The sequence below is a fragment of the Megachile rotundata genome, chromosome 7 (genome assembly GCF_050947335.1).
Source record: "Megachile rotundata isolate GNS110a chromosome 7, iyMegRotu1, whole genome shotgun sequence".
NCBI classification, from domain to species: Eukaryota; Metazoa; Arthropoda; class Insecta; order Hymenoptera; family Megachilidae; genus Megachile; species Megachile rotundata.
Window position 1 is genome coordinate 16,642,077 of NC_134989.1, and position 12,957 is coordinate 16,655,033.

At 51.2% G+C, this 12,957-nt stretch overlaps 1 protein-coding gene across 3 annotated transcripts in view; it reads right to left on the reverse strand.

Annotated features, from left to right (window-relative positions):
• LOC100875985 (signal-induced proliferation-associated 1-like protein 2) overlaps positions 1-12,608 on the reverse strand; it is a 22,324-nt gene extending 9,716 nt beyond the window's left edge. Inside the window, exon 1 of one of the 3 annotated variants that reach the window (XM_012292035.2) lies at positions 11,771-12,608. Coding sequence is in view for 2 of the 3 variants with exons in the window: in XM_012292036.2 (XP_012147426.2) it covers positions 2,774-2,893 (120 nt within the window). In the remaining variant the exon portion in view is untranslated. Of the gene's footprint in view, positions 1-2,773; positions 2,919-11,770 lie in introns of those variants that run through there. The other 2 variants (XM_012292036.2, XM_003706138.3) reach the window with 2 other exon arrangements.
• Between the last annotated feature and the right edge of the window lie 349 nt (positions 12,609-12,957).

Sequence of the window (12,957 nt, forward strand, 5' to 3'; positions counted from 1 at the left end):
ATTGTAATTGGTTTCTCCTCTGACTTTGGCTTGTGGGAAATAGTTGTTAAAACTTCTTGAACTACGGGAAATGGGGGAGAGGGGAGAAAGAAAGAAATTCGGAAAGTGGGGGAGGGGGGAGAAAGAGGAAGACACCCCAGGATCTTAGGAAAAGGTTGCGCGAGTTTAAACCTCGAACGAGGTTAAAACCGAAAAAGGGGAGCTATCGAGTAAGGTTCGTTATTCGTTCGAAGCGAATACGTATTCGCGACGATTTCGAATCCAACGATTTGTACGACGACAACCTAATAGCCTCTGCTGAACCGCGTTTCTTTTCAACGAGGCTACGCACAGGATTTCTCCGACCTCTTTGTCGACTCGTACGCGTCGATGTTTATTCGCGTGCGATGCGAACCGCGAGGAAACTCTCGGTAATATTTAACCGCGTTTTACGATAACGCAACAACAAAGAGTTTCTTCTGCTCTGGGAACGATCGACGATTGTTCCTTTTTTTCTTACGCCATTAAGCGAATTTTCCGACACGACGCAGAAGGGAATCGCGCATTTTTCACGAATCCCTCGAGCGTGAACGCGCACAGCCGTATAAAGCGTAGCGGGCCAGATAGAATATTATTTCGCCCCTTTCTGGGCTCGTAAACGAGGTTGCCGCTAGAGATCGTAATAACATCGCGCACTATTACCGTGGTAAAATACCAGTTTTTCTACCGGTTTCCGCCCGTTGATCGTGGCCACGATGCAACCGCGAGCCGCCTTCTATGCAACGAGGGAGCAATTATTTTTTCTAATTGCGCGTATTCATTGACCGAAAGAAAGTTGCGTCTCCTCGAAATACGCGCGGATCGAGAAGCCGGTGCGTGTGCACCCAGAATTTAGCCGATGACTCCACGTTGCCTCGCCGATAACGGAAAGAGTAGCTTATCGTTGGCAATCGTTACCGCGCAACGCGTTTTATCAATTAAAACCAACGTGAATGATTTTTATCGGAAACGAAAAGATTACCCGCTTCTATTATCGTACATAGTCATTTACGAAAACGAGAATTTTTGCGACGATAAATCGTGGACGCCGCAGATCCTCCGGAGCGATCGATTCGAGATACAAAAGTGTCTCGATAGAGCGTCAAACTTCGTGTCGCGAGATGGAAAAGCGAAAGATAAAGACAAAAGAGGAGAGACGAGAAGGGAAATGGGTAGAGAAAAAGCGATCCGGGACAATGAACTCGCGACCGGTTTCCGCGCGACTTTGTTGCTTTTCTCCCGCGATGGACAAGTTTAACGCTGTAACGTGTACGACGCGAAAACCGTGACTCCGTTGCCTAACGTTTCGAATGTCACGGTAAATTCGGTCACGATAATCTGTCGTTTCCTACGAGCTGTTCTTCTCCGTTCCGTTGAAAGGGAAGAAAGTTGCGAGAGGTCGACGTCGAGAAGGGCCCAACGGATTCGCGGCGAGACCTCCAAGCGAGCTTACGCTTTTTTGTCGTTCTCTGTAGGAGAAGCTGGCTTACTCGCTCGCTCTTTGCGTTAATCGAGAGGATCGACGAGAAACGGCTACCGTGTTCGCGGTAGCCACGCGTGGCTGTAGAATTGCTCGGAACAGAGGGGAGTTATGCGCCTCACGCGGCGCGAGAACGAAATATTGGCGCCGGGCTGAGGTAATCGTGGGACGATAAATTCTATCGTCGATATGTTATGACCGACGATGAGCGTCGCATGGCCAGCTTCGCGAACGATCAATTTATTACCGGAGCTTGTTATCGCGATCGTTTTCACCGGACGCTCTAATCTCGTTACGCGTATCTCGACTCTCGAGGAAATAGCGTTAAACATCTCGTAGCGAGGACCGAGATCTGGGATCGATCCGAGTCGGACGGTATCTCGAGTTCCATCGACGGACGTGGGGTAGCCTAAAAACACTTGAAGCATTATTTTTAGCGGCGTGTTTTTGGGTGGCAAAGAAGCTCGTCAAATTTAAAAACTTAAACGAGGAGAGTTCGACCGACTATTTCGATATCGGTCGCGTTATCGAAACTACAGTACATCGTTTTAACCGACGTTTTTCGCGCATATCTGAGAAATTAAGATTACGCGCTTCGTAATTCGAAGTCCTCGAAATCGTACCCTTCACTGTGCAATTACCGATATTTTCGCAGATATTCGCGTCGCCTACATTTGTCACAGTTCTCGAGAAAGTTAATTCTACCGGCGAAACGGCTGTGCATTTCGTTCTGAAGGAGCCGGGCCCGTAAGAATGTAACCGTAGGTCCGAGTTTAAAGGAACGAACGGTTGGAATTCGTTTCGCCTCGTCCGGCGATGCATCCCACTAAGCTTTCAGGAATGTACTCTCCGAAATTGGGACAATTGAGGAGGAATGCGGGAGTCGGCCGGGCAGTTTGGGCGGTACTACGAGGGAGAGAGAGGCAAAGATTGGCCTGGGGATATCCAGCAGCGAGAATCGTCCCGACGCGTCGCGTCGTTCCATTCCTTTTGTTCGTGAGTCATCGGGGTACCGCGACGCGTTCAGTTCGGTCAAATCGACCCTCGCCTCCCGTCTCGTCGTGTCGTCCCATCCGTGCTTCGACCTCGCAACCCCGCTGCCTTCCCTTTCCACCTTTCCTTTCTTACGTAACGCGCGCGTCACGCCGAGTTTCGCCGAGTCCTCCCTCGCGCGTTTCGACTTTAAACGAGCGATCCCGTTTCGCGTTCGTGGACCGCGCCACGAATTTATCGATATATCGCGAACGAAAGAGAATCGTTTCCGTCTGTCGTTACCTGTCCGCCGTCGGAAAAGATACTGTTCCTCCCGCGACGCGTATTCGTTTCCTTTTTTCTGGGAGACGGCGTGAGACGCGTCAAGAACTCCACGAAACCGCTCGCGATTTTCATCGACATCGCTTTTTACGTCTCGAATCGGAAAAACTCGCGTTCGAACCGCTCGTCGCGGTGTTCGCCGCTAAACTGGCCGGCGAACAACGGAATATCTACAGTTAACAATAAGCGAGCGAATTTATACCGCGTACGAACATGCACGGACGTGTTTCGACCAAGGGTTCTTTCTGTTCCCTCTTCCCCTCCCCGTCTCATCCCTTCCCGAGCCCTTTATCGATCGCGATCTCGATAACGACGAACTTTAACGAAGTGGTAGGAAACGCTAACGAAAGGAGAAACTCCGACGCTCAGTTGCTAATCGTCGGTAATCGCGGCTTATCGGACGGGGCTCGAAACGCGTATTTGCCAATGGAAGAAGGGCTACCGACTTTGTTCCAGATTGCCACTGAATCGGCCGACTGTTTCGATAGAATCGATCGATTCCTCTTCGTACAACGGCGGCATTCACGGTGACAGATAAAACGGTGAAGGAATGAGTTTCGTCTCGGCGGTGGAACAACGAGAAATTTTACGAGAAACGTGAACTCCGTCGAAATGGTTCGCGAAAACTCTCGAATCGGTAGACCAAAGACCGAATCGGTCGAAAGGTATCGAACGACGTTGATCGGGAGCACGGGTCACGACCGATCGCGACGGACGCGTGGAAAAGTGTCGTTCGTTCGCATTTAGATGCGTTCGAACGCGTATTTTTCTTTCTTTTCGTTCGACCGTACGATTAGTTTACGGGTCACGCGTGTAAAGCGCTCGTTACGCAAGGCTGACGTATCGGGTCAACGACTTCCTTTTTCTTCGTATGCACACCACCGTCGAGGAGGGATCGAAACGCTGCTGCAGCGATCTATCGAGCGAAAATAATTATCGAGTCGACGTTAAGCGCCGCTCGAGATTTCTCGCGATTACGCTTCGCTTCGAACTCGCCGCGACTCTCGCAACTCGTTGCGCCGCTCGTTACCGAGGCCGATCCTGAACGTTCAAACGTCCCGATCGAATCGGAGAAAATTCGAGTTTCTAGGTTACGCCGCGGCCGTGGATGAAAGATCGTTGCGTAGGGCAGCGACCCTTGCCCGTTTCGGGCCGATCGTAAACGGATAAGCTTTGTCGGCGACATTTACGCGTGGGATCGTAGCGCGGTGCTGGAGCGAAAAGAAACAAACCGGCCAAAGATAACGCACAAAGAACGCCGTTATACCTTACTCGCTATCTCTTCGCCGCATTTTCGTCCCTGACAGAGTACTCGTTGGCTGCTCAAAAGTCAAAACATCGATACGACTGGTCGGTCAAACATCGACAGGTATCGCGGAGCTCTCTCGTTATCGAAGATCCGCGAATTCGAGCACCTTCGATCTCGTCCATTTTCGTTCGAACGATGGACTATCGATCACGACGATTCTCGAACGTCGGATTAATCTAGCTCTCCCGTTTACGAATACATTGTAGCGACAGATTTTCTAGATATTTATGATTAAAGTTCCATTATTTCTCTCGTTAATTTATACATTTTCCAGAAGGTCCCAGCAGGAGAAGTACTGTTACGACGCAACTGGCGTTATCTGAGCGAGAAGTTTTAAAGGGGACGCTAGAGAGGCCCAGTATTTTTTATTCGGATCGCGCTTATCTCGACGTCGACGCATCGCGCTCCCTCGTAATACTTTTCAACCTACCAGGAGGTTTTAACGCGCGGTGTACAAGTTCGTGCTCGAACGATACGATTTCGAGAGCTAGATCAACGTTACAAAATGCCGAGCTCGCTTCGACTTTCACCTACGAATGCCTACGTAGCGACGGAAGCGCGAGAAGCTTCGCGTCGCGTCTCCGAGATCCAAAGTTTAACGGGAAACGGCTTCGATTAAATCTGACGCTCGTCTCGGAACATTAGCATATTTATTAATCGACTCGAGCAACGAGCGTAGGAGCACATGCGACGATCGAAGCGATCCTTGACTCGCGCGCTTTTTCCCCGTTCCGTTCTCTCTGCAGGAGGTCCTAACGCGTGTCGCGACCGCTACGCCTTCGATTTCGTTTTCGATTACTCTTTGTTTCGTTCGGTTTGCTGCACGATTTCGTCTCGATCCTAATAAGAATCGATCGACTTGTTTCTTATCGGTCACTGTCCTATTCGATATTGTTATTACGTAATTGTTGTACATGCAATTTTTATAAATACATTCGAGAATTTGCTGCTCAGCGTCGAATGAGCAGCCGACATTCCGTACATGTCCTCGCGTGTTCTATCGTTCGCGATCTAGAGCGCGAACGGTAACGCGATAACTGGCTCTCGTTTGGACCACCGTGCGTTTCGTGTTAAAAATTCCTTTAGCAAACGATATACGGAACGAGAGAACGGCGGAAGGGGATATTCGAGATAGGTCGAAGAACAGCAGACTACGGGTAAGAATACGAGGGCGAGTACGGGCTCCGGCACGAACGCGGAGGGTGTTTATTTCGAGAGAAGATTAAGAGACCGGTCCCGTAGCGCGGTTCTGCCGACCACCGCGGTGCTCGGATACGTGCTTTTTAACGGTTCAACTATAAATACGCGGACACAGATTTCGGTAATACCGAAACCCGTCTTAACTTCGCCCCGGTTCCGCGTCTCTTTTTGGAGCCAAGTCGTGACCGGCATCGATCGGTTATCCCACGCGCTGCCCACCTGTGTTTCTCTCTTCCGGTTCGAGCAAAGCTTTCGATCTTCGAACGGGACGAAGCATCGTTGAACGAGTCGAAAGGAAGCTGAGTGCTCGGTCCGCTTCCGATCGATCGATTTCGGACGGATTTCCGACACGAGACGCGACGCGTTCGATCGTTGACCCTTCGCGATGGAATCGAGAATCGTGAGGAGAAGTTGGCAGCCGTCCACGCAACGAGTCCGAAGCACGGTGAGCGTAACTTGTCCGAGACTCCAGGCTTTCGGTCGTTACCCTCGTTTCGCCGCTACGATTATTTTTTACGGAGAAACGTCCCATCGAAATCGCGTCCTCTTGATCGCGTCGATCCTTGAAACGATCCAATTACCGTCCACGGAAACGCGGTTAGTTTTGCGAATCGAAAACTCGACGCGATCTTCGCTTCCTTCCTTTCCGACTCCAACCGAGAATCCGAGCGACGCAGAAAACCCGACCTGTCGCCTTCCGATAGTTTTATAATGTTCGACTTCCGAAACAACGATAATTTATACCTGGAAGACTTCTGACTATATCTTCACGGTGTAACCTTAATCGTCTCGTTAACCGATGCAAATTAAATCCACTCGATTTAAATATTTCAAAACGTCACACAACGATTCTTAACGGGCACAATCAAACGCTTCTGCGTGACCCGGTTCGAGGAATTGCGATATTGGCGTTATACACGGGTGTTCAAGTTTTGACTCGAAGAGAACTTTTGAAATCTTTCAAGAACGGCGAGGAAAAGCTAGATCGCGGCGATCGAAAGGAATCGATTATTCTCGCGTGCAAATACTTTTCGAACTCTGATTACGAATAACGCTACACCGACGCCGCTTCGGTAACAGACGCGTTTCTCGTCGGCTATAATTTACGAGCGTACCGTCTCGTATCTCTCGCTCGGCTACGTAACGCGCAGATTCTCTTTCTCCGTCGCTCGCACGAACGGCGAGCAAACGTGCGAAACAGAAGTTAACCAAGTTAAAAAGCGTTTGCGCGGAGCTCTAGAAGTTTCATGGGACGGTGCTCCCGTCGTTTCGCCGAGAAACTTGTTGCTTCGTCGAGCCGAAGCGACGCGACGGTTCACTCGGTACGTTTTACGACTTTCGAGACGGGTTGAAAAATATTTTCGTCTCGAACTATCGGATGCAGAGCCATCGAAGAACGGTGTCACCGATTTCATCGCGATCGTACAAATATTTGATAAATTGCAGGCACCGTCTACGTCTCATCTACAGGTAGGCCGGCGCACCCGATTCGGGTGTTTAAATCTCGTAATCGGAGGTTTTAAACGGCCCAGCGTATCGCGGTAGGGCCACGTCCGAACTCGACTCGTAGTATACGAGATTCGCTTCTAGGAAACTAGAGAGCGTCATCTGGAAAGAAGGATTCTTTACGAGCAGGCCGTTTAGCGACGTTCTCTCTCAGCGGTGAAGAAGGTCGTGCCCCCGTTGCTTCTCGAGAGGATCGCTGCACGGTCCTTTGTGCTGGCTCGGGGACGGAGAAAGGGACTCGGGAATAAACGCTGAGGGCGAGCTACGGCCCTGAGCACCGGAAGTCCTCCTCCCACCACGTTCCTGGCTCGTACCGTCCCGTACCGTCCCAGACCTCCTCTCCGTCCTCCTACTCCCAACTTCTCTCTCGCTCTCGTTCGTTCTCGTCTGGCTGTTTTCGCGTTCGTCTAACGAAAGTATGTACCTAACCCTTCCTCGATCGACGTCCCGGCGTGGCGTGCGCGTTCGACGTAGACGCGACGTCCGCACGGAAAAATCGTAGAAACGAGTCGAGAGGGTCGAAGTCGATCGAAATCTTGCCGGTGATCTTCCCACGGGTGTACCGGGGCGGCCTGCCGCGTCGGCGTAATCGTTCTAGCGTGTTAAAGCCCGAGGCTTCGGGCTTTCCTCTTTCGTTACAAAAAAAAGGAACGTGGCTAAAAACGGGAGACGCAGGAAGAACGGACCAAGGATCACGAACAACGAACGCCGACCGTTCGATCCGGTTTCCTACTTCGGCGGACTCGTCGAACCGAGATAGCAAGTTTTCGCGTACCGGAGGATCGTACGCGGGAGAAGCACCGCGGAAAAACGAAGGAAGGATCGTGTCCGAGGATGCGTTACGCGAGGAAAACGACTTATTCATAGGCGTTCCGGTGGCGGGGCAACCGCTTCGCTTCGTTATCGGCTAGCAGCGATCTTGCCGAGCATCGCTGGAACGACCAAACGTTCGACGTAACGATTCGTGTCCGGTGCTCGATGCAACAGAGATCGCGTAACACCGCTCGTTTCGCGTAAATCGTTTCGTTTCGTGCCGTTTCGGAATCTGCTCTCGTCCGACTTCCTCCCGTCCTACGCTTTCTATTCGGAACGAAAAATAACGCCACCGTACGCGAACTTTCAACCGTTCGATGAAAGTAAAAAGTCTTATACGCATTTTCTGCAACGCCGTAGTGATACGGGAGCAAAAGTAAATCGCATACATGCGCAATTAACTCTGACAAAAATGATTTCTTTAGCAGCTCTTTTTGACAACGACCAACTTGATTTCTTTAAAGGCGAAAATTTGCAATCTCGGTCTATAAGCATGGCCAAGGACGACTGTAACGTCAATGATCGATTAAGAGGAAATATTTTTATCGCGAATGTAACAACTTTTGCTTGGTCTATGCTAAAGTTACGTGCAAGCGCGAAAAGAAGGAACAGCGGAGGAAGAAGCAGGAGGAGGGGAAGCGTACGTTGTCGGTGAATGCTAAGAGTATTCGGAGGCAAAGTCGCGGACCAAGTCGACGACGAAGAACGGGGAAAGGAGTCGGAGGCTGCGAGGAGGAAGAGGAGGGCCGGAGATGCCGTTACCCCGGAGAGTCACTCGGGGCAAGCCTAACCCAACCGAGAGAAACGAAAGAAGCGAGAGAAACGAGAACGAAGAGGACGGAGAGGGCTGGATTCTTCTTATTATTATTCTTCTTTCCAGCGAGGGCGAACACCCGAACGCTACTGACCTAATACGGCTCTTTTCTTCACCGGCCGAGTCTCTTTCGAGGACGATCCGCTCGACGAATCGAGACACGAGGTCGCCGACGCGTCGCGGCCGAGGATAACCGCGTCGAAACGAACGCGAAACTCGCGACGACGTTTCTCTCGACCGTCGCAGTTTCGGAATCCTAGCTACGGTTACCGTTTCGCTCGTACGGCTCGTCTCCTGTTCCCCGTAAGCGAGTCGAGCCACTGTTACTTTCGTAACTAGTTAACGCGCGAGAAATGCGACCGAACCGCGCGTCCCTGTCGCCGAGAACTTACGAAAGCCGAAGCAACCGATTCGCCGAAATGCTAACGATCGACGAACGAGTTCGACCAGTCGTATCCCGATCTCTTTACCCTTTTCTCGATCGATCGAACGCGCTTCGATGGCGCGGCATTTATAAATAATAGTGCTCTTGTCCTCGATTCGTCGTACAGCGGATATTTATAGGACGCGTTGCTCGTGCTTCCGAAAGCCGGTCAATCGGATTTCGCGGTTGCTCTCGGAATTAGACGTGCACGCGTACGGTAGCGTGCTCCCGTTCGATCCGCATTTCGCGTAAACGGGCGCGAAATCGCGCGCGAACGCGCCGCGAGGGGTCTCGCGTGCCAGCTGACGTTTTCGCGTAAGCGACGCGACGCGTACGCAACGTACCGGTGCGGTGACAAGTCTGCTCGGCAGGCGGTTCACCGACGAGTACCGAGGTGGATGCTTTTTACAGTTAGCCACGCGCTGTGCCGCGTAACAGTATATTCGCCGATTCTTCCTCCTTATCGATCGGGACGCTCGATTATCGGGAGGAGACGTAGATTTTGGTTTTGTTTGGTCTTGGTTCAGCGACGAAGAGGCTAATCGAGCGAGACCGCGGGCATTTAGTTCGCTCTCGGTCGAGAACGACAAACGGGATAAACTTGAAAGTTGAAACGAAAGGGCCGAGCCCCCGGCGATGCGCGACGCTTGGACCCTGACGAACTTTATTCAGAGGTCAATCAACGCATCCGGCTCTAATTAATTGGCTTTGGTCGCTTTTAAAGAACCTGTATCCTGTCAAGCCGACGGCGCGTCATGACCGACGATGATAATTCGATTCCAGGGGGGAAGGTTATCGTCGCAGGAAACTGTTTTTATTCCAGCCGATCGGTACGAAGAAACCCGATTACCGGCATACGCGTATTTCCTTTCTTACCCCCTTTCTTCTCTCCGTCGACGAAAGAACCAGCCGGAGGAAATTTTGTTCTCTAGATACGTTTTCGAGAAGCCTTCTCTTTTTTCCGCGGAGCTCGACGCGTCGACGAGCGTGCCTCGCCTTCGATATGCGTGGCATCGCGTTAAACGGAACTCGCGTCGTCGAGACGAGCAACGGAGCGTAGCGAAGCGAAAGAGGGTCGAGAGGGCTCGAGAAGAAGGATCTCTTTTCAGCGGATCTCCTTTTTCCACGAGTATCTTGGCGAATCCTCGAGCAGGAATCGATAGATCGCGAAAATCACGAGACAGAGATTCGTACGGTTCGAACCGAGTCGATCGGAGTAGTCGTTCGACCAACTGCACCCGTAAAGCTTTCGTTTCGTTTCGTGTTCGACTCCCCATTCATCCGACCATATGGTCAATCCTTTTCTGCTCACCGCACCGGTCCGTTCGAACGAGTATCGTGCAGCCTGTCGAAACGGCGCTCGTTGGCGAGCGAAATCACCGTGCTCGTCGTTTACTCAGACGAGATCGACCAGCTCGCAAAGGGTAAAAGGCGAGACGCGCGATAAAAGGGAAGGACGTTTTTTTCAAAGCGTATTCGAGACGAGACGAGCAAAGTTGGTCGAGTTTACGAGCGTTTCCGTAGTGCCGAGGTTGGGCCATGGTCGGTATCGCTTAGGTATGCGCCTGCAGCTGTTCGAAAATTCCAGCCGGGTCTGCCGCGCGTTCTTCTCCGGTATTTTCGAATAGCGGGGCCGTACCTTTCACGCGTAACCGACTCGAAACGCGTTACGACGCACGATCTTCCGCGACGATTTTCCCAACTTCTTCCACCAGCCATAAAACGCACGCATTTTCCTCGAAACGACGCGAATAAGCGAACGGGAAAAATACGTGGAATATTCGTGCAGCGCGTTAAAGCTCGAGCGAGTCCGCGCCACCGCGATCCAACCACCGGAAGTAGGCGTAATAACCAACTCCTATTGCCTATACGTGCCGAGAATACGCTAACGTTACACACAAACGTTTCTTTCCCTTACAATCGGCTGCATCAGAATTCTTCGTCGTCTCTTTCGAACACTGTCTGTATTTTATCGAAGGACGTCGATTTTCGATAGATTTATCGTTGCCAACGCGAAGTGGTTGGCAATTTTGAAAAGTGAACGGAAGAGGAAGATGCGTAACCGTGGACGGTTCGATGACGAAGAGGCACGCGGACGATGGGAACGGTGAACGCACGCGATGCACGCAATTTACTCGTTCGATCTTCTAAAATTCGCGAACTGAAATAGTAAAACGACCATCGGAAACGAAGCTACGGAAGCCACCTGTCGTTCTAAGCAATTTTTCTCGTCTCGAAACTGCGAGCATAAGAGCGCATAAAATACAGGCTTCGTAATCTTGCTCTGCGTTTCCGAATTTCGGTCAAGTGTTAATTTTAAAGCTGCAAAACGATACTCAGCCTTATCGCCCGAAGAACGGATACGGCGGAGCGTAGAATTTATGAACGATCGCGAGTCGATTTACAGGAAGTCGCGAAGAATGCTGCGTGCAGCGGCACGAATTTGCTCGTACTACGCGTCGTCGTCGTCCAATGGACACTGGTGACCTTCACCTACCGGTATTTCTTCGCGTTAACCTAACTTTCTTGCGGAACATGAATCGGCTGCCGTAGCGGGGAAACCTTTTTTCGAGCGTTTGTCGGTTACCCGTATGCGACGAATAGGTTCGTTACATACGTGACCTGTACTTTCTCTCGTTTCGTGACTAATAATTCTACGAATCGCGGTACAATTATCGCGCTCGACGTACTTGTGCCGTCTCGATCGTTACCGATAAACGATAAGTATCTCGCGAGTACGCTTTACGAGCGTATCGTCGAGGCCGATTTCATTCACGGAAACGTCTCGAGGGTAATATTTTGTTGCGCGCAATTCCTACTCCGTTTCCACAAGTCTAGTTTTACGCGACGAATTAAGATCGACCTGCGTCGAAGATAGAGCGTAGGACTTACGTTTTCGAGCTGCGACGATCGCCTCTGCCGCGGTACACAGAAGAGCGGCACGCCGCTTTCTCGCTTCCTCTCCAATATAGCGGCTTCCGGGTCCTTTTGCCAACGCGAGATAAATTAAATCGGTCAACGGCACCACACGACCACCGTGCACGTTCGATTCGGATCTCTGACTTTTTTTCTAGCCTCGATTTTCTTCGCGCACGACGATCGACCATCGATCCGTTACCGTTGCGCGTCGTTAAACGCTTTGTCCTAACTCACGATTCACCGTAAAAGCGTACGCGTGTGCTTCCTCCGACGCGATCACTCGTCACGGAAGTCGAAATCGATCGATACGAGGCGCGTCCGTCGAACTTTGAAATCCTTTCGACGCCGACATCGACGCTGATCGAAGAGTGCGTCGTTTCGATCGCGTCGCTACCTTTTTGCCTCGATCGGTCTCTTGTTTCTCCTGTCGCTTCGACTGCAACGCGAGAACAACGCCGTTGCTCACGATTTTGCCCGGCAGGTATTGTTCGCGCGATCCGAAGATATATTGCGCGTTAACCGATCGCTCGGCCGACGGACTGCATTTTTACGGAAGCGACGTGTCCGCCTCTTTGAGAGGGTTCGTCAACCTGGGCCTGACGCGCCGATCGGTAACCTTTTTCGCAGGAATATGATTTTCAAACTGTTTCGCACCGAACTGTACCGCGACGAGAACTCGGTCAGGGATAATCGCGAGCCGATTCAACGGAGATACCGTGCGAAAGAACGGATGGAAAAGAAACGGAAAATAAAAGGCGGACGCGACGCCACGACGCTAACAGGTTGCGCGCCGCGGAACGACTGATTTCGCTTCTATTAGAACCCTCACCGGGACCCCCCACTTTCAGTATTTCGCCGCAACACCGCACCATTCCTCTCTACTCTCTACGATCCTATAGCGCTCGTCACGAGTCACGAGGTTCCATTACCGACGCTCGACAACGCCACGGGCTCACGGGAAATTATTTTGTTTACAGTTTTCGTCCCATTTAGATCGATTACTTTCGAGTAATGGTCACTCACGAAAATCGACTAATTACTTCCTTTCGAAACGATTCGCTTTTCGAACGACTTTCAAAATTCGACGAACTGTCCGAAGACTTGGTCGTTTTAGATTCAAATCCGCGCGACGCGCGTTTTGATCCGATTCCCTCTGACCG